This window comes from Coregonus clupeaformis, chromosome 7, assembly GCF_020615455.1.
Source record: "Coregonus clupeaformis isolate EN_2021a chromosome 7, ASM2061545v1, whole genome shotgun sequence".
NCBI lineage: Eukaryota > Metazoa > Chordata > Actinopteri > Salmoniformes > Salmonidae > Coregonus > Coregonus clupeaformis.
Window position 1 is genome coordinate 17,879,283 of NC_059198.1, and position 24,480 is coordinate 17,903,762.

General features: G+C 44.3%; 1 protein-coding gene across 1 annotated transcript in view; it reads left to right on the forward strand.

Moving 5' to 3' along the window:
- Positions 1-8,765: 8,765 nt before the first annotated feature.
- The window catches only part of yes1 (YES proto-oncogene 1, Src family tyrosine kinase), a 30,459-nt gene continuing 14,744 nt past the window's right edge, over positions 8,766-24,480 (forward strand). The window contains exons 1-4 of the mRNA XM_041881161.2: positions 8,766-9,377; positions 20,423-20,710; positions 23,666-23,765; positions 24,350-24,448. Coding sequence (XP_041737095.1) covers positions 20,431-20,710; positions 23,666-23,765; positions 24,350-24,448 — 479 coding nt within the window. The 5' untranslated portion in view covers positions 8,766-9,377; positions 20,423-20,430. The remainder of the gene's footprint in view (positions 9,378-20,422; positions 20,711-23,665; positions 23,766-24,349; positions 24,449-24,480) is intronic.

Consider the following 24,480-nt stretch of genomic DNA (forward strand, 5'->3'; position numbering starts at 1 on the left):
TAGGGGGTTCCCGAAGGGCAGGAGCGGAAGCCGAGCCTGGAGCCACTGTAGGAGGAACAGGCGGAGGAGAAGCAGAGGGAGGAAGGGTAGTGAGTGTTACCAGGTTAGCTACCTGAGAGGTGAGATGAGATACTTGATCCAACAACTGCTGGTTGTTATCCACAAGAGTCCGGATGAGTTGGTCGTGTTGTCCCAATAACATTCCCTGTGAATGGAGGGCGCGTTGTACGCCATCACCCGTTGTTTCATGTGGCATCTCTGCTGAGTCCATGTTGGGCCAGTTCGTTCTATTAGGCTTGGTGGGGGACTCAGGTGCAGAGACGGACACACGGACAACAGAGGGTGAATTAGGATGTCGTTTATTCAGCGTGAATTGGCAGAGAGAAACAGTTCAGGGTGGAATAGCTTCAGACCGGGGTAGGAGCTGAGTGGGGGGAGAGCCAGTAGTCCGGAGAGCTGGATGACGAGGATATCAGACAACAGATGAGCAGGTTGCGGCGTGGGAATGGCAGGTAGGCAGGCAGCAGGAACAGACGGGATCACAGGTAGTGTAGGAACGAACTGGCGCTGGAGAGGTGTCCAGCCCGGGTAGATAACTGCTGGTTGATTGATGACAATGAGCCGCAGCTGGAAGTAACGGAGCATGAGAGAGAATGGCCACGCCCCCTGACCTAGATCCTCTGACTGGGCTGCACAGCAGGGGGAGACAGACACAGACAACACACACACACAGGGGAAAAAGGAAAAGGGAAACAAGCGGGAACCGGACCAACAGTGCCGAACCGTAACATAATTAGTTAAATAAAGTACACCTTGCTGGCCAATCAGTTTGGCCAGCAATCCCTGCTGGCCAAACCCTCCCCTACCTTGGACGACGCTGGACCAATTGTGCGCCGCCCACAGGTCTCCCGGTTGCGGCCGGCTGCGACAGAGCCTGGACTCGAACCAGGATCTCTAGTGGCACAGCTAGCACTGCGATGCAGTGCCTTAGACCACTGCGCCACTCGGGAGCTTGATTCCAGGCTGTATCACAATCCGGCCGTGATTGGGAGTCCCATAGGGCGGCGCACAATTGGCCCAGCGTCGTCCGGGTTTGGCCGGGGTAGGCCGTCATTGTAAATAAGAATTTGTTCTTAACTGACTAGCCTAGTTAAATAAAGATTACATTAATTTGAAAAAGTGTTTTTGGTACACTTCACATGTGACATTTCACATGTGAAAACGTGTTTTTTTTTACATGTGAAAACATGGTTTTGTGTTTTTGGAACATTTCACGTGACATTCCCATACACATTCATTACCTATAATACATCTAATTTTTTATTTCACATGTGACATTTGTTCCAAAACCACGTTTTCACATGTGAAATGTCACGTGAAGTATTCCAAAAACAAGTTATCACGTGAAATCATGTGGTTTTTCCGTAAAAAAAGGTTTTGAGCAAAATTTTGTTTTTAGATGACTGCAAACTTCAAGGAGTAGGCCATTCAAGGAGTTGCTTATGGGAACAATAGAGGGAAGGCCCTTCCCCAACTTGGGTCATGCATGTCATACCTGGACCACCTATTGAAATGTTCCTTTTGTTAAGTAAATCAGGTGATAAATTAGGTGAGAAGCAGACTGGAGTGCAACTTTAAAGAGTCATTACACTTTACATTAGAGTGCCCTTCTTACTGTTTAATTATTCCTTAATTACAGTGTAACAAGTATTATAATTAACCATTGTAACACTGTTCTTACATCGTAGGCTACTTAGGGTTACTTAGGGTTAGGGCTAAGGTTAGGATTAGGGCCAAAGACGCCAGAAAATGTGTGGCGAGACAGCACTTGCCCCGGTACTTTCAAAACAGCAGCACCGAACGCGTTTACCAGAAATATTCATTAGTTCAGTGTTTCTCAAACCTCTCCTCGGGGAACCCCAGACAGTCACAATTTTGTTGTAGCCCTGAACTAGCTCATCTAATTGACCTTGTCAAAGGCTTGATGATTAGCTGACAATTTGAATCAGGTGTGCTAGCTCTGGAATAGATCAAATATATGGAATGGCTGGGGATCCCCGGGTAGAAGTTTGAGAATCACTGCATTAGTTTGCATCACAGAAAAACGTTTTGCAACGGAAAAGAAAGCAGGCGTTTCTTATTGGATAGTACCTCCCCCAATTTTAGCCCATTTGCCACTAGTGAATAAAACCCTGTCCCTGGGAGTTCACGCAGTAACCCCCACACTTGCTGTGACAGGTGGATTATCTTGTCAGTCACAGTGGTCTCCTAGCTACAGCCTACAGAGCCTCATCAACCACACCTCTCAACAACTAGTTTGGTTGCACCAGCCCCTCTTTGTTTGACTCTGCACATGGTTTCTTTCTTCGCTCATGCTCCTCTCCGGTCATCACTAGTTACCACAGCCACAAAGTCATAAACCCCACCTATTTCTACAATTTATCTTCTTAAAATGTGTTTTTAAACCTACAATAATCTTAACCACACTGCAAACCTTATGCCTAACCCTAACCTTAAATTAAGACCAAAAAACAAATGTGTGTTTTCATGAATTTCTACGTGGCTGTGGTAACTAGTGAAAACCTCCTCTCGGGTCTGTGGAATCCTGGTGGAACCTGACATTGTGGCTATGTTATCTAGTGGAAACCCTCTTCCTGCCTGCCTGGTTGCCTCCCTCCCTCATGAGAGAGCGAACAAAAATATACAAAAGTATGTGGACACCCCTTTAAATTAGTGGATTCGGCTATTTCAGCCACACCCGTTGCTGACAGGTGTGTAAAATAGAGCACACACCCATACAATCTCCATAGACAAACATTGGCAGTAGAATGTCCTTACTGAAGAGCTCAGTGACTTTCAACGTGGCACCGTCATAGGATGCCACCTTTCCAACAAGTCAGTTCTTCAAATTTCTCCCCTACTTGAGCTGCCCCGGTCAACTGTAAGTGCTGTTATTGTGAAGTGGAAACGTCTAGGAGCAACAACGGCTCAGCCGCGAAGTGGAAGGCCACACATGCTCACCGAACAGGACTGCCGAGTGCTGAAGCGCGTATTGTAAAAATCGTCTGTCCTCGGTTGCAACACTCACTACCAAGTTCCAAACTGCCTCTGGAAGCAATGTCAGCACAATAACTGTTCATCGGGAGCTTCATGAAATGGGTTTCCATTGTCGAGCAGCCGCACACAAGCCTAAGATCACCATGCACAATGCCAAGTGTTGGCTGGAGTGGTGTAAAGCTTGCCGTCAATGGACTCTGGAGCAGTGGAAATGCGTTCTCTGGAGTGATGAATCACGCTTCACCATTTAGCAGTCCCATGGACTAATCCGGGTTTGGCGGATGCCAAGAGAATGCTACCTGCCCGAATACATAGTGCCAGCTGTAAAGTTTGGTGGAGGAGGAATAATAGTCTGGGGCTGTTTTTCATGGTTCGGGTTAGGCCCCTTAGTTTCAGTGAAGGGAAATCTTAACGCTACAGCATACAATGACATTCTAGACGATTCTTTGCTTCCAACTTTGTGGCAACAGTTTGGCGGAGGCCCTTTCCGGTTTCCAAAACATCAGCCAGGAAGCATAGGAACTGAGAAGTGGTCTGTGGTCACCACCTGCAGAACCACTTCTTTATTGGGGGTGTCTTGCTAATTGCCTATAATTTCCACCTGTTGTCTATTCCATTTGCACAACAGCATGTGAAATGTATTGTCAATCAGTGTTGCTTCCTAAGTGGCCAGTTTGAATGAATAATTGCAGAAGAGCACTGTAATCAGATGAACAAATACATGTATTCATTTTTACATTGAAACCTGTCTGTTTTATTTTTCAAAAGTCCACTGATTAACATGTGTGAGTGTATAGAGTGAAATTAATATTTAAAGACATTGTAACTATTCTTTGAGGAAGTTGATGTCTATGGCTCTTATGATATCAGTGTCACGCCCTGGCTCTGGGGACTCTTATATGTTGAGCCAGGGTGTTAGTTTCTATGTTTAGTTTTCCTGTTTCTGTTCTAGTATGTTGTATGTTCTATGTTCATGGTCTAGTTCGTTGTATTTCTATGTTGGCCAGGGTGGTTCCCAATCAGAGGCAGCTGATTCTCGTTGTCTCTGATTGGGCAAATACTTAGGCAGCCTGTTTGGCACTTGTCTTTTGTGGGATCTTGTTCCGGAGAGGTTTGTGTTTGGTTAAACTTAGGACTTCACGTATCGTTTTGTTGTTTTGTTGTAGTGTTAAAGTACTCATTAAAAGATGTACGCCTATCACGCTGCGCCTTGGTCCGGTTCTTCTAACGATCGTGACAGAAGATCCCACCAAATAAGGACCAAGCAGCGTGTCCAGGAGCAAACGCCGGAGGTAACGCTAGTGGATGTCCTCCTCGGTTGGGGGAAGATCACAGAGGAGGAGGCCATCCGCTACCGGAGGGCGATGAGGGAGGATGTCCAGGCAGGAGAGGAGAAGTGGCGCCAACCGGGCCGTCGTCGGACAGGCGAGAGGGTGGTGCGTGTTCCCAGTACGGCCCAACCCGTTCCTGCTCCCCGCACTAAGTTAGTGGTGCGTGTTCCCAGTCCGGCCCGACCCGTTCCTGCTCCCCGCACTAAGTTAGTGGTGCGTGTTCCCAGTACGGCCCAACCCGTTCCTGCTCCCCGCACTAAGTTAGTGGTGCGTGTTCCCAGTCCGGCCCAACCCGTTCCTGCTCCCCGCACTAAGTTAGTGGTGCGTGTTTCCAGTACGGCCCAACCCGTTCCTGCTCCCCGCACTGAGTTAGTGGTGCGTTTTCCCAGCCCGGCCCGGCCTGTTCCTGCCCCTCGCACCAAGCCAGTGGTGCGCGTCGCCAGCCCAGTCCGGCCTGTTCCTGCCCCTCGCACCAAGGCTGTGGTGCGCGTCGCCAGCCTGGCCCGGCCTGTTCCTGCCCCTCGCAAGCCTGTGGTGCACGTCGCCAGCCCGGCGACGCCAGCCCGGCCCGGCCTGTTCCTGCCCCTCGCACCAAGCCTGTGGTGCGTGTCGCCAGCCCGGCCCGGCCTGTTCCTGCCCCTCGCACCAAGCCTGTGGTGCGCGTCGCCAGCCCAGTCCGGCCTGTTCCTGCCCCTCGCACCAAGCCTGTGGTGCGCGTCGCCAGCCCGGCCCGGCCTGTTCCTGCCCCTCGCACCTAGCCAGTGGTGCGCGTCGCCAGCCCAGTCCGGCCTGTTCCTGCCCCTCGCACCAAGCCTGTGGTGCGCGTCGCCAGCCCGGCCCGGCCTGTTCCTGCCCATCGCACCAAGGCTGTGGTGCGCGTCGCCAGCCCGGCCCGGCCTGTTCCTGCCCCTCGCACCAAGCCTGTGGTGCGCGTCGCCAGCCCGGTCCGGCCTGTTCCTGCTCCCCGCACCAAGCCAGTGGTGCGCGTCGTCAGCCCGGTCCGGCCGGTTCCTGCTCCCCGCACCAAGCCAGTGGTGCGCGTCGTCAGCCCGGCACAGCCCGTGCCTGTTCCACCGGTACCTGATCAGGTACCGGTCAGCTGCTCCACACCGGAGCCTAAGCGATCCGCTCCACTGATGTCCAGTCCAGCTCCAGCCAGCGGGGCCAGAACAGCCCAGGGGCGCTACGGGGGGGTAGCTAGAGAGTGGTGGTCACGCCCGGAGCCGGATCCGCCTCCGAGGCGGAATGCCCACCCGGCCCCTCCCCTGTTGGGTTTAGTTGGCGCGGTCGCAGTCCGCGCCTTTGGGTGGGGGGGACTGCGACCTGGCTCTGGGGACTCTTATATGTTGAGCCAGGGTGTTAGTTTCTATGTTTAGTTTTCCAGGTTTCTGTTCTAGTATGTTGTATGTTCTATGTTCATGGTCTAGTTCGTTGTATTTTTATGTTGGCCAGGGTGGTTCCCAATCAGAGGCAGCTGATTCTCGTTGTCTCTGATTGGGAACCATACTTAGGCAGCCTGTTTGGCACTTGTCTTTTGTGGGATCTTGTTCCGGAGAGGTTTGTGTTTTGTTAACCTTAGGACTTCACGTATCGTTTTGTTGTAGTGTTAAAGTACTCATTAAAAGATGTACGCCTATCACGCTGCGCCTTGGTCCGGTTCTTCTAACGATCGTGACAATCAGATTCAGAATGATTAATAACAAGGTTTGTGGTCGTTTGAAAGGGTTTGATCCCCCTTAGGCCAGGAGTGTTTCCAATTCAATTACATTTTTGATTACATTTGTGTGTCTTTAGTTGTCGTTTTATTTTATTTTTGTATAAGTATTCAACCCCTTTGTTATGGCACAAGCCTAAATAAGTTCACCACCCAAAGGACATCCAGCAAACTTGACACAACTGTGGGAAGCATTGGGAAGCATTGGAGTCAACATGGGCCAGCATCCCTATGGAACGCTTTCGAAACATTATATAGAGTCTATTCCCCAACAAAAAGAGGCTGTTCTGAGGGAAAAAGGGGGATGCAACTCAATATTAAGAAGGTGTTCCTAATGTTTTGTACACTCAGTGTACATGAGTAGGCCATTTTAATTTAAAGTGTTACCGAAGGGTCTGCTACTTTTGTAGTCCTGATGTTCACACATTTAAAAAACGCATTTAATGGAAGCCTCTCTAACATAAAGCATGTAGAGTGTGGAATACTTCAAGGCAGCTGTCTTGGTCCTTTACTGTTTTACATTTTTACTAATGATCTACCACTAGCCTTGAGTAAAGCCTGTGTGTCTATGTACTCTGATGATTCAACATTATACACGTCAGCTACCACAGCAAGTAAAATCACTCCACCCCTTAACAAAGAGCTGCAGTCAGTTTTAGAATGGGTGGCTAGTTATAAGCTAGTCCTAAATATTGTATTTGGGGCAAATCATTCGCTAAACCCTCAACACCTACTAATTCCAGGGTTTTTCTTTATTTTTACTATTTTCTACATTGTAGAATAATAGTGAGGACATCAAAACTATGAAATAACACATATGGAATCATGTAGTAACCAAACAAGTGTTATTTGAGATTCTTCAAAGTAGCCACCCTTTGCCTTGATGAAAGCTTTGCACACTCTTGGAATTCTCTCAACCAGCTTCATGAGGTAGTCATCTGGAATGCATTTCAATTAACAGGTGTGCCTTCTTCAGATTAAATTTGTGGAATTTCATTCCTTCTTAATGCGTTTGAGCCAATCAGTTGTATTGTGACAAGGTAAGGGGGGTATATAGAAGATAGCCCTATTTGGTAAAAGACCAAGTCCATATATGCAGCTCAAATAAGCAAAGAGAAACGACAGTCCATCGTTACTTTAAGACATGGTCAGTCAATTCTGAAAAGTTCAAGAACTTTGATGAAACTGGCTCTCATGAGGACTGCCACAGGAAAGGATGACCCAGAGTTACCTCTGCTGCAGAGGATACGTTCATTAGAGTTAACTGCACCTCAGATTGTAGCCCAAATAAATGCTTCACAGAGTTCAAGTAACAGACACATCTCAACATCAACTGTTCAGAGGAGACTTTGTGAATCAGGCCTTCACGGTCTAATTGCTGCAAAGAAACCACTACTAAAGGACACCAATAAGAAGAAGAGACTTGCTTGGGCCAAGAAACACGAGCAATGGACATTAGACCAGTGGAAATCTGTCCTTTGGTCTGATGAGTCCAAATTGGAGATTTTTGGTTCCAACCGCCATGTCTTTGTGAGACACAGAGTAGGTGAACGGATGATCTCCGCATGTGTGGTTCCCACCGTGAAGCATGGAGGAGGAGGTGTGATGGTGTGGGGGTGCTTTGCTAGTGACACTGTCTGTGATTTGTTTATAATTCAAGGCACACTTAACCAGCATGGCTACCACAGCCTTCTGTTGCGATACGCCATCCCATCTGGTTTGCGCTTAGTGGGACTACCATTTGTTTTCAACAGGACAATGACCCAACACACCTCCAGGCTGTGTAAGGGCTATTTTACCAAGAAGGAGAGTGATGGAGTGCTGCATAACATGACCTGGCCTCCACAATCACCCGACCTCAACCCAATTGAGATGGTTTGGGATGAGTTGGATCACAGAGTGAAGGAAAAGCAGCCAACAAGTGCTCAGCATATGTGGGAACTACTTCAAGACTGTTGGAAAAGCATTCAAGGTGAAGCTGGTTGAGAGAATGCCAAGAGTGTGCAAAGCTGTCATCAAGGCAAACGGTGGCTACTTTGAAGAATCTCAAATATAAAATATATTTTGATTTGTTTAACACTTTTTGGGTTACTACATGATTCCATATATGTTATTTCATAGTTTTGATGTCTTCACTATTATTCTACAATGTAGAAAATAGTGAAAATAAAGAAAAACCCTGAGTAGGTATGTCCAAACTTTTGACTGGTACTGTACATACACTGTAATATTGTAGTTTTGTATTTTTGTAATATTGTACATTTTATATTGTAAATTTGTACTGGTGTAGCAGTGTACATTTGTATAGTGCACAATGTCTGTTTCATTGATGATGTAGACTATTGATTTGTTGTGATGTGTTGTTTTGTTCCTGTTTGGACCCCAGGAAGAGTAGCGGCTGCCTTGGCAGCAGCTAATAGGGATCCTAATAAAATACTAAACACTAATATATGGATTTGTGAAAATATGTATTAGGCCTCAGTGCCTCAACAGGAGTAGACAAGGAGAGTCAGTGCGGCGCCCGGTGGATTTTGAGGAGATTGGCCTCTGGCTCTTAGCAAAAGATGTAACCACTCCCACACTCAAACAGTGGAAAGGCAGTTCGACCACTGATAGAGTAATCCGATATTATGCTATACTGCCAGTAGAAGGCAATAGAAGACCAGTTTTGGAGAGAATTATATTCATTTTTCATAAACAAATCCCTTGAAGCCACACATACGGCATACAGACGCATTTTCGGTTCACAAAATTACTTCTCCATTTCAGTGTTTTTGTAATAAAACATTTTTGCTAGTTAGTTGGGTCTGTGATGATCATCTTAAAATCTAGACACCGGTCTGCAGGATTGATATCTCCAACTGCGGCGTCATTTACTGGATTCGGGTCGGCCATGTTGTAGTGGGGGTTGATGCAAGTTTAGAGGTAGGAAGTGTAGCTACAGGAACTGGGTTAGGCTACTTTTGGTGACTTATTTTGTCATCATGTCGCTGTATACATTTAGCTGGGGTTTTATTCATTAAGGCGTTCTGTCTGTGTCAACCCCTTTAATCATTTACTTTCTTCAACATTCGTGTTGCTTTCATTTCACTTCATTGTTATTTCATCCACCGAGCACAAAAACGATTGAGAAAGACCGATGTGTTGGAGGGAGGCGGGATGGGGGCGACTGTGATTTCCATGTTGGAATACTAGCTGATTTTTGTCGAACCAATAAATAAATTGGAAGTACAAACACAAGCGCACGTGACAGAATATCGTGGATTTCTAAAAAGGTAAGATTTTTTATGAGAAAAAAATAACACGTTCACAATCCAATGATGGGGCCCACCAGTCCTCTCTAATCGGATCGATTTTTCCAGAGCATTGTCTGCACATATTTGTTCTGACCCTAAGACTTGAGGTAAATATAGCCTATTAATAAATATAAATTAAATTCGAATAAAGTGTGAGTTAAAATCTGTTTTTGGAGATAACCTACACATGGTTACTGTAGTTCACTATCTCTGGTCTGAGCCTGTAGCCAAATTGAAGTTTTAATTGTATGTTATGGCTTTAGCGTCCCCAAAGACTCAACATATATATACACATTTAAAAAAACGACGTTGCGTGAAATAATTTATTTCTCAAACACCGACAGTCGTTTCTTGTTGGACAATCACGCTAGTCCAGTTTGCTGGAGAGTAGTGTCCGATATCGCAAGACGGCTGTTCCAATACGGAACACATGGAACAGCTAGCTGAAGTAGCCACAATGTAGCATTGTCTGGACTCTCACCACATGGCCATGGTCAATTGTAACAAATCCTATTCCTGATTGTCCTGATAGTCGCTACTAGTTAACTGAGATAAAGAATGTGATTGTGGTTAGATGAGAATAATGTGCATTTGCAGGCTACACGTAGCCCACCCCTTCATGATTGCCAGTACTGAGCGTAAATAAATAAATAACCTCAAATTCTATTTACTTATAGGCCAACAGTAGTCATCCCTGAATACATATAGGTTCATTTGGTAGTAGGGGATAGAGAGTACCGACCTCATAAAAGAGTACTAACTCGATGCACCCTCTTGGATGAACCAACCATGTCTGATCTTGGATGCATTAAGCCGAGTGGGGTCATGTTTTGTACCAACATTAGCCTGCTTATCAGCTTAATGACCACTAGCATTCACTGGAGTTGGTGCTTGTGTGTTGCTCAATGTGATATCGGTTGCACTTAATGTTATGGTACAGAAATTACCAGGTATTTAGGTTACGAAACAACAGCAGAGTAACCGCACAATAATAACATCATTCTTCTATCACAGTGGCTCCTCGACCATATTGGTTGGATTTTTTTCGTACAGCATATAACGTCTCTCTCTTACAGTAGGTCATGACTGGAGATACATGGCTGGCTCTCATTCTCTAGACCAGGGGTATTCAACTCTTACACTACGAGGTCCGGAGCCTGTTGTTTTTCTGTTCTACCTGATAAATAATTGCACCCACCTGGTGTCCCAGGTCTAAATCAGTCCCTGATTAGAGGGGAACAATGAAAGAACGCAGTGGAACTGATTTCTGGGTCCAGAGTTGAGTTTGAGGGCTCGAGACTGTCAGTGGGAATGAGGACATTTCACGCCCTACGCCTGTGCCTTAAAGCCAGAATCTCACTTGGATCTGGGACAGATACTGTATATTGAAGAGTTGAGAAGCATGTGGAAGACTGAGTGGGCTCACCTTCTGTGAGCTGTTGGTAAACATTTTACATTTTAGTCATTTAGCAGACGCTCTTATCCAGAGCAACTTACAGTTAGTGAGTGCATACGTTTTTCATACTGGCCCCCCGTGGGAAACGAACCCACAACCCTGGCGTTGCAAGCGCCATGCTCTACCAACTGAGCTACAGGCGACGGGAGAGCTGGGCTGTATATACTAGGCACCAGCGGCAGGAAAAAGGGACTGAAATGGGGAGGGACTAGCTGAACTTCAATAAAAGATACCATCATTTTCGTTACGGTGTACACTAAAAAATATTACCCTTATGCCTTGGTGATGCCATGGTAGTGTCTTTCTGTTTGTAGTGTCTAAGTATAATAGAGAGATAATTGCCAAGTATGGAACCATTGAAATTGAGTGAATTCATACCAGGGAGCCTATTTTTGAAGTAAGTAGCATAGGATATAGCTTAATCTTATTAGCCCTACTGCAATACCACAGTTGTGTACATTGGTGTGACTGAGAGCACACAGTGTGTGAAGGAATGGTTAGTAATGGTGAGGTCACTGAAGTCACCACATCACACATTGGCACTCAGGGCAACCCCTGAGTGAGAAGTAGGCGTTGATAGTTTAAACCACCTCCCACTACTAAAATAGCGCCTACACACTCAAGTGAACTCTTGCCCTTAGGTAGTCTTCCAGGGCCAGCCTTATAGAATGAGTCCTGTGTCTACTGTCAAGCCTGTGACATGGCTATGAGTAAGCTTCAGCTGACCCATGTGTTGGCAGATGCGTAGCCAGGTATTCTGTGAGGCTGGCAGCCTGGTACAGCTCCAGAGGTGGAGAGATGTCCCAATGGCACCCTTGCCAACAGTAGGCTAGTTGGTTTTTGAACAGAGTAACACATCCTTAATAATCACAGCAACATTTATACTACTTCTTGGTTTAAAATGTATGTAAGGCATGGTCTCGCATGCCACACTTGTGAGAGACTACATTAGGCCTAATTCTGTATTCATGCTGATAGAATATTGCATCAAAGCAAAGTGATGTTCCAACTTCCTTCCTTTTAATATTTATTGAAGCTACAGGAGGCAATAGGCATATACTCTTTGATATTGTACGACTGCAGTTTCCCATGGGCAGTTTAACCCTTGGTATTGGAGGAATGCAGAGGATGACGAGGCATCTGTTGGCGATTTGAAGTATGGTAACGCTCTCAGGACCCTCCATGTCTACAGGCTTGGTGTCAGCTGCTAACAGCTGTCCACTTTGAGGGCGGGGCTACTCACAGACCCCTAGTTGCCGTGGAAACAGCCAGCATCAAACCTTAGGGATGGTTCATCATGCATAACAATGTGTCAATCAATGTCTCTATGTTACTAACTGATATTTAGCAGTGTATGCATGTCATTTCACCTGCAGCATTAATTTATGTCAGTCATCAGTTTTATGTCTAAGTTACCCTGTTTGGTAACAAACCATGTCCCAGAAGTTCCAGAACCACAGGGTTGACTGATATCCATCGGCTAACCAGTTTTAGCCTGTCTGCTTTTTCCCCCCACTCCTCGTCTCCATGTCTATCTCCCTGGTAGGAGGAGCACATAGATGTGTCATTGTGGTCTCTTGGCTGTACTGAGTGTGTGTATTCATCAATTAATTTCTGTAGCGTGCACACGCCTTTGTGTGTCCGTGTGCAAGCGCGCTGGTGTGTAGGCTATCATATGTGCATGCGTTTTTGTGTGTGTGCGTGCGTGCATGTTTCTGCCTGCCTGCATTCCTCTCAGCGAAAAATACAGCACGTGGCCTGGAACACAAAGGCCTGGCGGAAGGATATCCGGGCCAGAGTGATCTGTCCGTTTCTCACTGACCATCCCAACACTCCCTCCATTTCAGTACAGACTATACAGGGGATGAATGTCCCTCTTTGCTATGAGCTCTAGCCGGGGTGCCAGTCTGATTCTGCTCTCTTTACAACTCCTCATGGAACTGTCATACCAAACAATGACCGCAATGGAGTTGGCAAAAACACAAACAGATCTGAGACTATCAGGCCTGTTCTCAAACAGCACTACCTGCTGCTCTATCATGCCATTTTCAGCATGATGGGACAAATCCTAAGTAAAATGTTCAATTAGTCATGCATCGATGACATGACAATTCGTGGAAGTTAGGATTCACCCCAGTGTGATCAACTTGTCAAGTGGAAGTCTGATGCAGACTCCAGAGTAGGGTGAAGTTGCCTCTAGATGCTGATCTTGGGTCAGTTTAGCATATTTCCCACTTTGGTTAGGATTTGGGGAGGGGAAGCTGATCCTAGATCTGTACCTAGGGGAAACTTCACCCCAGAGCCAGAACTCCACTCTTTAGGCTGTTTAATGGTGAACAAACATGTCTCTGCTCACCTCCATGTTATCAGCCCAGGGTCTTTCTGTTGAATTCCCAGTTCTTTCCAACTCAGTCAGGAGAGGAATGGGCCGGGGGTGTAGGATACAATACACAGAAGCATATACTATAGTTCAGTTTTGCCATGTTCAGCAGAATTAGCGAAGACATCTCATTCTGTTTGAATGCAGTTTTTGAGACTGTTTGATATTATCTACAGAATATTCAGATTCTGTGATCTGAGATTTAGAGTAAGCACATCAAATCCGTTTTTGCGCAAACTGACTATGGAAGCAGATTCTCCTCTGTTTTGATGTGGATTTAGCGCGACAATTTCTTATCCTCTACAATTGAAACTTTCATTGCATGACTAGAATCTCTATTGGTATGCATCCAAAGATAACTGGAGTAAAGTGGACTGAATAACACAGTGCAGACTACCAATTGATTTAAATCTATACAGCTTTAAATAATAGCTCCTAGCTATCGTACCTCCTCTCCAGCCCTGACCCACCAATCTGGGCTGACCTTTGGGATCACACAGAAAGGTCCCACTTGGACCCTTTAATCTTATGTGTTCTGTGAGGTCTGAGCCCTAGGTGAGGTGAGCACACCAGGGGTGAGGAGGTCAAGGATCAGAGGTCAAGGAGCCTCAGGTGGAGGTGTAACTCCGGCTCCCCCTCTGTGGAATGTATGAAGGGCATACTATGCAGCTAAAGTAGCTCCAGGGTGACGTTTTCCCTAGGTACAGATCTAGGATCAGCTTCCCCTCCCCAATCCTTAGTGGGGAAAAAATGAAAAACTGACCCAAGATCAGCGTCTGGGGGCAATGTCACCCTACACCAGCTAAAGCATTCCAAATATACTAGGGTATTATCAAAGCCACAAGATCCCTATGCGAAGCAGGTCTACACTTTTGAGGACAAAATGTGTAGATTTTTCCTCAGCCTGCTACATAGTGTGGTATTTGCTGTCTTTTTAAGCACGCCATTCCTGACTCTTTTGCTGTCTCAGATCACAATGCTTTCGATTTAGACAGAGGGAAGTACAAACTTTGACCTAGTTTTGAAAGGACACATTTCTATTTCAGCATCAACTAACAGATTGTAGTGAAACAATTCCTGAGAAGTCTGAGTTTCTCCCTAAAAAGAAAAGACAACACCTATGGTCTGCATTTCTACCATCTCCCCTTCAGATCAGACAGAGGAAATGTTTGAGGGACGTAATAACTGAGCTTTTCCTATTTCACCTTGCCCAGTTACAGTAATACTTCCTGGTGGATCTGCTTGACTGCTTGCTACACTGGATGAGACTACTGGAAATCCTTTCATGTATGTGTGGTGTTATGCTGCTATGAGTTATATGCTCAGGGCAAAGGGATGCTGTCAGTAATTAGAACTAGGGCTGGACGATATGGCAGAAATATATCACAATATTTTTCACATTTTTGATGGTATTATGTTTTTGAATAATAAAAGTTCTACATTTGCTTCATGAGTAGTGCATGACCCTAGGGTCGAAACAAATAAATTTAGTGGTTTTAATGGGTCTTTCTCCATTCTGATTGTTTTATACTGTTCAATCAATCTAATTCCCAGCATTTTCATAAATTTCGGCATTTCCTGCAGTCATTTGAGATCATTCCCACACTGCCATGTAGGGCTGCACGATATGGGCAAACAATCTAGGACTTATTTTTAACCAAATGTTGCGATTTGACTTGCAATTTTAGAGCAAAACACTTGGGTGAACTGATGGAATCATGGAAATAGAATAATTATTCTAATTCTATAGTTAGAATATAATAGTGGGCACTTTGAATACAGTGTTGTTTGACATGACGACGAATGAAAATGCCAGGGAAGAGTTGTTGTGACAGGGTATGAACCAAAATGCTGATAAGTGTTTCTTATGAGACCCAATAATCTTTGGCTACATTGAATGTTTTTTATTAGCTACTTCATGTAGCAAACATATTCATGCTTTGCGTATTCCTCTTTGATTTAGAAGATACTGTTGCACAAACAACATGCTGATTTAGTTCTACACCATCACTGGTATTATGAGGCTGTATAGCTAATTACGTTTGCTCTGACTCAGTACATTTATTAGCTAGCTAGCTGCAAAGAAAAGACAAACTGGCAGTTTGCAGATATAAGAAACACAAACTAATAGAGTACATTTAGAATGCTAGTGGATTTATATTAAGAAGCAAAGTGAAAACAGCATCATTGTCATCAACATTGTTGCATGTGCTGCATTGACCATGCAGACTGAACGCAAGTGTCTCGTGGTCGAGGAACAACAAATGTGCTCCTTGAGTTACAGGCGGCGGGGCCAGGTCTGTGTGGAAAGCGGCATGGAGAGAGATGACTCAAGTAGCAAAGTAAACTATAAAAATGGACGTTACACACGGCTTATCATGTTTAACAAACCAAACATTCAAATACTGTTATAGAAAGTAAACTAAACACCCAAACCAGTCCCTGCATCAACACTGGTATATCGTAAAATATGGTATACCGCCCAGCCCTAATGTTTCAGTAGTCTGTCCACGAGAGATTACGTAATTATAACCGTAACAATCTCCATGGTTCGTCATGTTTTATGTTGCATCTTGACTATTCCTGTAATCTCAGTCAAACCCAATAAAATCTCAGTCATACCAAGTCAAGATACTAAAATAACATATTTCTGGAGATGTAGGCCTAGATCATTCAACTCTAGACCAATAATCTTGAAGGCAAGTACATGCAAGTACATGTACTGTAAGTAAACATGGGGAAACATGAGAAGCACCTAACATTTAGAGATAACTATTGTCAGCATAGTCTACACTGTGATCGATGTAGCGTAGATGACATTGCAACGCATTTCTATCTAAGAGTACAAAGCATGTGGGCTTTGGACATGTCATTATGTGTGCAGGCTGCTTTAACTGTGGCCTGTACTGATAGCGGGTTAGCTGTGAGCTGATTAAGGCTGTCAGCCAAAGCCTGCCCAGCCACCCCAGATCATGTCTTCACAGCCAAGAGTGTCTGTTAGCTCCCCCTGAAAAATATATAATTCTCAGGGACAGAAGCAGTCAGATCACTGGGAGGATGGGATCCTTCTGGAGGACTAATGTTATTGGATCACTGCAATGGAATATCTACACAGACAGGTGGACTGTTGGAGAAAGGAGCATATTGAACTTTGGCCTGTGGAGTTGTCACAATGATAGTCATGTAGTGGACATTGAAGAAGAAAGGCTAAGCAAGTAGTTGGGTTATGATTTAAGCCCTCATGCACTCATTTGTTCTTCAGATAGTTCCATCCCCCACCCTTTGTCAACCCACACACATACACCACCACCAGCCAGGTCTGTACATATATGGCAGCGGGCTGTTTTGGTTTCTGTCGTCATCCTCACAGCCAGGGAAAAGCTTCCCTCTTTATAATCCTGCATGCGTTTGGTCTGGGGACTCTCTCTCTCTGGCTTCTCTCGCTCACTGGCTTCTCTCTTTCTCTGGCTTCTCTCTCTCTCTCTCTCTCTCTCTCTCTCTCTCTCTCTCTCTCTCTCTCTCTCTCTCTCTCACTGGCTTCTCTCTCTCTCTGGCTTCTCTCTCTCTCTCTCTGGCTTCTCTCTCTCTCTCTGGCTTCTCTCTCTCTCTCTGGCTTCTCTCGCTCTCTCTCTGGCTTCTCTCTCTCTCTCTCTGGCTTCTCTCTCTCTCTCACTGGCTTCTCTCTCTCTGGCTTCTCTCTCTCTCTCTCTCACTGGCTTCTCTCTCTCTCTGGCTTCTCTCTCTCTCTGGCTTCTCTCTCTCTCTCTGGCTTCTCTCTCTCTCTCTCTCACTGGCTTCTCTCTCTGGCTTCTCTCTCTCTCACTGGCTTCTCTCTCTATGGCTTCTCTCTCTCTCTCTCTCTCTCTCTCTCTCTCTCTCTGGCTTCTCTCTCTCTGGATTCTCTCTCTCTCTCTCTGGCTTCTCTCTCTGGATTCTCTCTCTCTGGCTTCTCTCTCTCTCTCTGGCTTCTCTCTCTCTCTGGCTTTTCTTTCTTTCTTTCTTTCTTTCTTTCTTTCTTTCTTTCTTTCTTTCTTTCTTTCTTTCTTTCTTTCTTTCTTTCTTTCTTTCTTTCTTTCTTTCTTTCTTTCTTTCTTTCTTTCTTTCTTTCTTTCTTTCTTTCTTTCTTTCTTTCTTTCTTTCTTTCTTTCTTTCTTTCTTTCTTTCTTTCTTTCTTTCTTTCTTTCTTTCTTTCTTTCTTTCTTTCTTTCTTTCTTTCTTTCTTTCTTTCTTTCTTTCTTTCTTTCTTTCTTTCTTTCTTTCTTTCTTTCTTTCTTTCTTTCTTTCTTTCTTTCTTTCTTTCTTTCTTTCTTTCTTTCTTTCTTTCTTTCTTTCTTTCTTTCTTTCTTTCTTTCTTTCTTTCTTTCTTTCTTTCTTTCTTTCTTTCTTTCTTTCTTTCTTTCTTTCTTTCTTTCTTTCTTTCTTTCTTTCTTTCTTTCTTTCTTTCTTTCTTTCTTTCTTTCTTTCTTTCTTTCTTTCTTTCTCATACGCAATCCATGTCACAATTGTCTCAAGGCTTAAAAATCCTTCTTTAACCTGTCTCCTCCCCTTCATCTACACTGACTGAAGTGGATTTAACAAGTGACATCAATAAGGGATCATAGCATTCACCTGGTCAGTCTGTCATGAAAAGAGCAGGTGTTCTTAATGTTTTGTATACTCAGTGTATGACTGTATATGACTAAATGTGATGTAAAGGCGGAGTTGGCGAATGGTTAACTGTGTTTTGTTGAGAAGAAAATTCTAGAACAGATGGTCTGTGTTTTATGGAGATGTTGTAAAAGCAAGGATGCAGGCTGCAGCTATATGACTGGGATGTAGGCCTGGAACTGTGCTTTTTGGTGTGGCAAGTTAAGCGCTGACCCTGAGTCTCTGGGCCACTTCATTCTGATGGTGAACTTCAAACCCCACAGTCAACCAACCCAACCGCTCTACCCTCCAGGAGACCAGCATACCATCTCAAGTTAAAGGGGAGGGTCGGTTAGACTCCCTTAAAGGGAGGACTGGTTCCATACTCATGTGGCTGACAATGTTTTGGCCTCCGATCTGAACATCTGAGATTAGATTTATATGGACCCTATCTTCCTTTTCATTTTTTTTTAAAATCTAATTTGACTTAGTGTAGGCCTATCAGCTACCACTGACCACTCTTAAATCGGCTTTATAGAGAACTATCGACACGCAATTCGAACCTTTACGTCACATTTAGTCATATACAGTCATACACTGAGTATACAAAACATTAAGAACACCTGCTCTTTTCATGACAGACTGACCAGGTGAATGCTATGATCCCTTATTGATGTCACTTGTTAAATCCACTTCAGTCAGTGTAGATGAAGGGGAATATGAGGAAAGAAAATTATAATAATGTATGCACTCACTAACTGTAAGTCGCTCTGGATAAGAGTGTCTGCTAAATGACTAAAATGTAAAATGTAATAGCATGAAATGTATTCAGTGTACAATTTTATTTGAGCAAAGTGCCCTGATTTCTTGTGAAGGCCTCTTGTGGTTTGCCCTCGTTTTCGTTGGTTTACTTGGCAGCTGACAAACTCTGTGAACTTCTGCCTTTCCCTTTCTCTCTGTCTTCTAGACCAGTGTTTCACAATCATAGGGATGCAAAGTTCTGGTAACTTTCCCAAAATTCCCAGGTTTTCCAGAAAGTTCAGTTGGGATATTGCTGTGATCAGGAGGGAATGAGCAGGACATTTTTGGAAAAATGTGTCCCTATAAGTCCCTGAGATGTTGGTGACTGACAGGTCCCTCAGATAATCAGTTCAAACTGATTTTAGTCAGTTCTCAAATGTAAATCGAAGTTCTCCTCCAAAGTTAGGAATTCATCATACCTTGTTTGCCAGCCCCTAGTCTCCTTGACAGCCATTTGTAGTTACAAACAAGCCGAGCAAGCGAGCTTGAGATTTTGAAGAAGGCTCACAATTTCATAGAAGTCTAACCACCCCCCTGGTAAAGAAAACGATTGAGAATCCTGGCTGTAACCCTCTGACTAGGACAACTGTTTCCAGATCAGTCAAAAAATCCCCTGACTGAAGCCTGCTATAGGAGCGTGTCTGATGGCAACCATATTTACATGGCCTTCTCTTCACAAAGGAATACCTCAACGTAACACTGGCCAATTCTGTTGGGAGGGAAGAATGAAAACAATGCAGATGGTGAACATGCCAGTATAAAAGTGTTGTTGCTTTTTGGACATATGGTTTGACATAAGAGTCGCTGGTGATTAAGGCTTGCGTGCCGATTCTTCACCCTTCTCCAGAAATATGTAGCCTAGTTGCACACTTTCTTGCATGGATTGAGCAAAGGTGGAAACTCCCTCCTGCCAATGCTTACACCAATCCTATCCTTTTAAATCCATGATGGGGAGTGTGCAAGTGCACACTTCGGGAGAAGGGTGGAGAATTGGGACATAGCTTAATGTACATTGAGTTTTTAATGGCTGGTGACCATGTGTTGCAACCAATATTGTGAGGTTTGACCCACAAAAAAGCAGCAAATGAAAACAAACATGCATTTCACATCTTACTATATGCATCAGCATGGCTTTTCAGATGCTGTCAGTTGGATATTCATGTAATAAACATGTTATAATCTACTAAAGTCATACAGATAAACAACACAACAGCCCTAAACCCCCTTATAAAAATTTGAGACCGTCAATCAATATAACATGATTTATGCACTTTGCATTGGATACACTAGACTTAGTTCTGTCGTATGTGTATGACGCTCTACAACCAAATAATTTCAGATCAGATTTTGGATTTTTGTCCTAGATATACAGCATCTGGACTCATGGCTTTAGCCATAAAATAAAATGACAACAAAGTTTTTGACAAAGAAAAAGGTTTACAAATGTTAATTTTATAGATGTACAGTCGTCTAGGTTGCGGCTACAGTGGTAGTCGACATCTCGTTGTTAATGGAATCGTTCTAACCAGTCCATATGCTGTAATTCTTAATCATTTGTAAGCTCTTTTAGCTTTTTTTTTTCCCCACCTCTTGCTTTTATCATTGTTTCAACTGATGAAGTGCCACCTCTGCACACTCAGCCTATCACATCTATGCCAAGGGTGACTGCCACAGGAGTGAATATTCAATCCTGTACTGTCCTGTAGATTTGTTTTTGTCCAGTCCTGAAACTAAGCTCTAACTTTGTTTGTTTCTCTCCAGACGTGACCATGGGCTGCATCAAGAGTAAAGAGGACAAGGGGCCCACCATGAAGTACAGACCGGATAATGCTCCGGTCTCAGATGTCATCGGCCCCCACGTGGGCCACTACGGGCCCGACCCCACACAGCTGCAGCAGAACCAGTCGTCCTCCACGGGGCCCGCTGCAGGTTTCAACCCCCACGCTATCACCCCCTTTGGAGGAGCCTCCTCCATCATGACCCCCTTCGGAGGGGCTTCCACCTCCTTCTCCGGCGCTCTGCTCGGCACATTCCCCGGTGCCGTCTCAGGTGAGCCTATATTATCCACATAATCCTAACTTGAGATCTTCAAGCATAGCCTACATAAAAGGTTTGTGCAAATCACACGTTGACGTCAATGGATGATTTGTGCGATGCATTTGTGTGCATGTAGATTTCAAGTGTGGATTTCCTTACGTACCTGTATGCCTTTCTATCGTAACTACAATAGAGCAGACCGTGGGGGATAAAAGAAGGACGCTGGATTGGCACACATTCAACAAATCTGTATTGGGGTTGACATCCATACAAGCATTATACTCCGGGTTTTATCTGAACATAGTGTGAAATACACATATAAACAATAGCCTAAATGTCTGCAAATTTCCATGGCATTTCCATTGTTTTGGTCTAGTTCCATTAACCTCTTTACCGCATCTATACTATATAAGTACTCTAAAGTTTTACATTTGAGACATCTATAGTTCCTTCACAAGGACCCATATACTTATTCCCCACAACAGAATAGCTGCTGATCTGACAACTCAATATCGAGTCACTCCAAAGTCCACCTGCCATTGCGTTTCAGACGATTAAAATCCAGTGGTCTCTCATCATCTCCCTCTTAAGGCGTCAGCATGCTTCAGTTCGGCTGGCGCCTAGCTGAACTCGGCTAGCCGAACCGAACGAGTGTGCTGGCATACTCCCTTAAGACCTTCGCTTGAAAAACTAGAAAAAAGCGGCAATAGTACTGTTTGTCCATTTTGAGATGCCATAGCCAGTATACACTTCCTCAAAGTAGTCAGAATTAATCTAAGATAACTCAAGAAATCTGTCATTAATTTTGACGTTTTTGCCGAAGAGATCTTTTACATCGAACTAAGCTGTTTGGTGCAGTATTTTTCAATGAGCAAATGTGCATGAAAATGAGTTCTCGTTGAATGACAACAGACTTTATTGAATAATCCCTACTGTTGACCAATCACTGACGAAGGGGCGTAGACTTCGGCTTGCCTCCAGGAAAGAATTTGTGTGCCCGAACAGCCGAAAAAACCCTCACTGAAGTCCAAAACGAACAAAAACGTCACAAAATGTAGTCATAATATATGCACGAACTGTACCGAACTGTTTCGGCTGGGAAGCATGCTGATGCCTTAAAATGTCCTTCAATCACGTTGTCCATAGGTGGCATTAGCAACAAATCAACAACGATTGATTTGAAAGGTGGCAGGGAGACTGACCAATCTGATAAGGTCCCAAAGAGCAGTGAGATGAGATTGAGCTCTCCTGTTTAGGTGGGATTAGGTTTGTAATCCCCCTCTTTGTTGGATTATCTGGTCTCAGGAGTAGGGGGGGCTACATGGCACGTTATTGAGTTCCTGGACCAGATAATGGGATTGGTTTTGGCAGCTTGGTTGTTCAGCGGTGGGTGCGATGAATATGAGCTCCCCATGAGGTGTGTCATAAGGTGTGTCATAGGGTGTGTCCCAAATGGCACCCTATTCCTTACATCAGTGTTTCCCAAAAACACCTGATTCAACTTGTCAAGTGCTTGATGACTAGTTGACAAGTAGAAACAGGTGTGCTTGTCCGGGGCCACAACAAAAATATGTACTGTTTTGGTTGCTTGAGGACCGGAGTTGGGAAACACTGCCCTACGTAGTGCACTACTTTTGAGCAGAGCCCGAAGGGCACTATATAGGTAATAGGCTGCCATTTGGGACGAAACCATAGATGGTTATCCGCTAGGGCCGGGATGATACCAATATCGCAATACTCGTTAGTATCTTGGCAAGGAAACGAAACACGAAGAGATTTAACTTCTTTAGGAAAACAAGTTGGAAACAAACATCATTTTGTTGTCATCCAGAGTCACATGTATTTATTTTCCAAGCTATAGCACACAATATTTAACATACAGCAGGTTTTTAAAGGACCAAAGAGTTTGGTCTGCTCTGTTCCTTTTTCATTTTTCACATGGAAAAAATATAATGATACTGGTATCGTCACAGCCCTATTATTCGCACAATCTGCCGACCTGCCTGTCTCTCTCTGCCCAGTAAGCAGAATGGTTTACAGTGTATTCTGTATTGACATTACACAGCTGCGAGATGAGATGACCTGTGCTATGTTATTATTCATGTCTTGTAATGATGTTAGCTTTGCACCGAGCTGACGTAAGCATATTTCCCCTACGACGCTAAACAAACAACAACCTTGCCGGACAGTTAAATCCGCTCCCCAACTGATTTAGACTTCTTGTCAGAACAGTACCCATCCCACTGCCAACAGTATGACATACACGGGGACGAACTAGGAGCAGAAATCAGCCTGGGCATTTCTAACACATCTCCCCATTTTTTCCCCCCATTGAGGCTCCCATTATTAGCCATAGTGATCATTTTTTCACACATAAAAGACCAACCCACTGGCCTTAAGATGGACCATCCCATCTGGCATTCGCCCAAACTGCACTATGGCCGGTCCGTTTCTGGACCAACATGACATCATTTTGATATTATTTCTGATCTATACACTGGACATTTCTATAGAGTAGAATTACCGGTAGTGAAAGATCGATAGGGAGTGTGCAGGCTAGAGAACACAGATGCTACTCGCCTCTCACGACAGTCACACCACAGACACCAGTCAGTCATGGGCACTATGGAAACAGAACCGCCACTACAGGTCTACTTTCTCTGACTCATCTTCCATTGGTCCCTTGGTCTCCTGTCATTTCAATGTACCTGCTCAGCTTTGCGGCAGAGTCAATGTCGCTGAATGTTGACAGTACCAATCTTGGCACAAAGGTCAGCTGGTATTTATAGAAAGTCTTTGTATCTTCAGTAGGCTATTGGTAGCTCTGAATGCCTTCATATTCTAACTGGTTCTCCACCTGCAAGTTAGTCAACAAAACTATTTTTGAGTCACTTAAATGAACATACTGTCATGAATTTCACTTTTACCTTGAATGTTTTATTTAATGTTTTCTTTGTGTGTATTCAGGTGGGGTTACGTTCTTTGTGGCCTTGTACGACTATGAAGCGAGAACCTCAGACGACCTGTCGTTCAAAAAAGGGGACCGCTTCCAGATCATCAATAACACGTGAGTCCCCATGGGCCCTGGTCAAAAGTAGTGCACTATATAGGGACTAGAATGACATTTGGGACGCAGCCTCCCTCTGAGAACATAATTTATCATGATCAGGAGCTTATTCCCATAGAGTAGTGGTATAATGATGACAGGATATCTTTAAGAACACTACCTGTTCTGTATAATGTGTTATTCCTACATGGGTTAGATTAATGTTTTCCCCCATGATCCTGTTTTTCCACCCAGATCGCTGGAGACTTTCATTTGATTTATTTAACAAAACCTTTAACACAGATGGTGCCTTAGGTTATATATAACTTTCTGCTCTATAATGTAGCCATGGTTGACTTTGTTCAATTCAAATGTAATACATTGCAACATGCCTTAGTAATATAGCAATAGAATCCATGCGTAAAAGTGAGCATGTACAAGCTCACTGCCAAGACACAGATAAAGCAAGCTTACAAGTCCCTTTCATAACCAGACTACCATTGTACAGACATAGTAGTGATATATATATATATATATATATATATATATATCTATCTCTCTGGATGATTCTCTCTCTCTGTCTGTATCTGATTCTCCCCCTACAGAGAAGGGGACTGGTGGGAGGCACGCTCCATCAACACAGGGAAGAAGGGGTACATTCCCAGTAACTATGTGGCACCAGCTGACTCGATCCAGGCTGAAGAGTAAGGCCCTTGTCACTCCTAACCTAACCTGA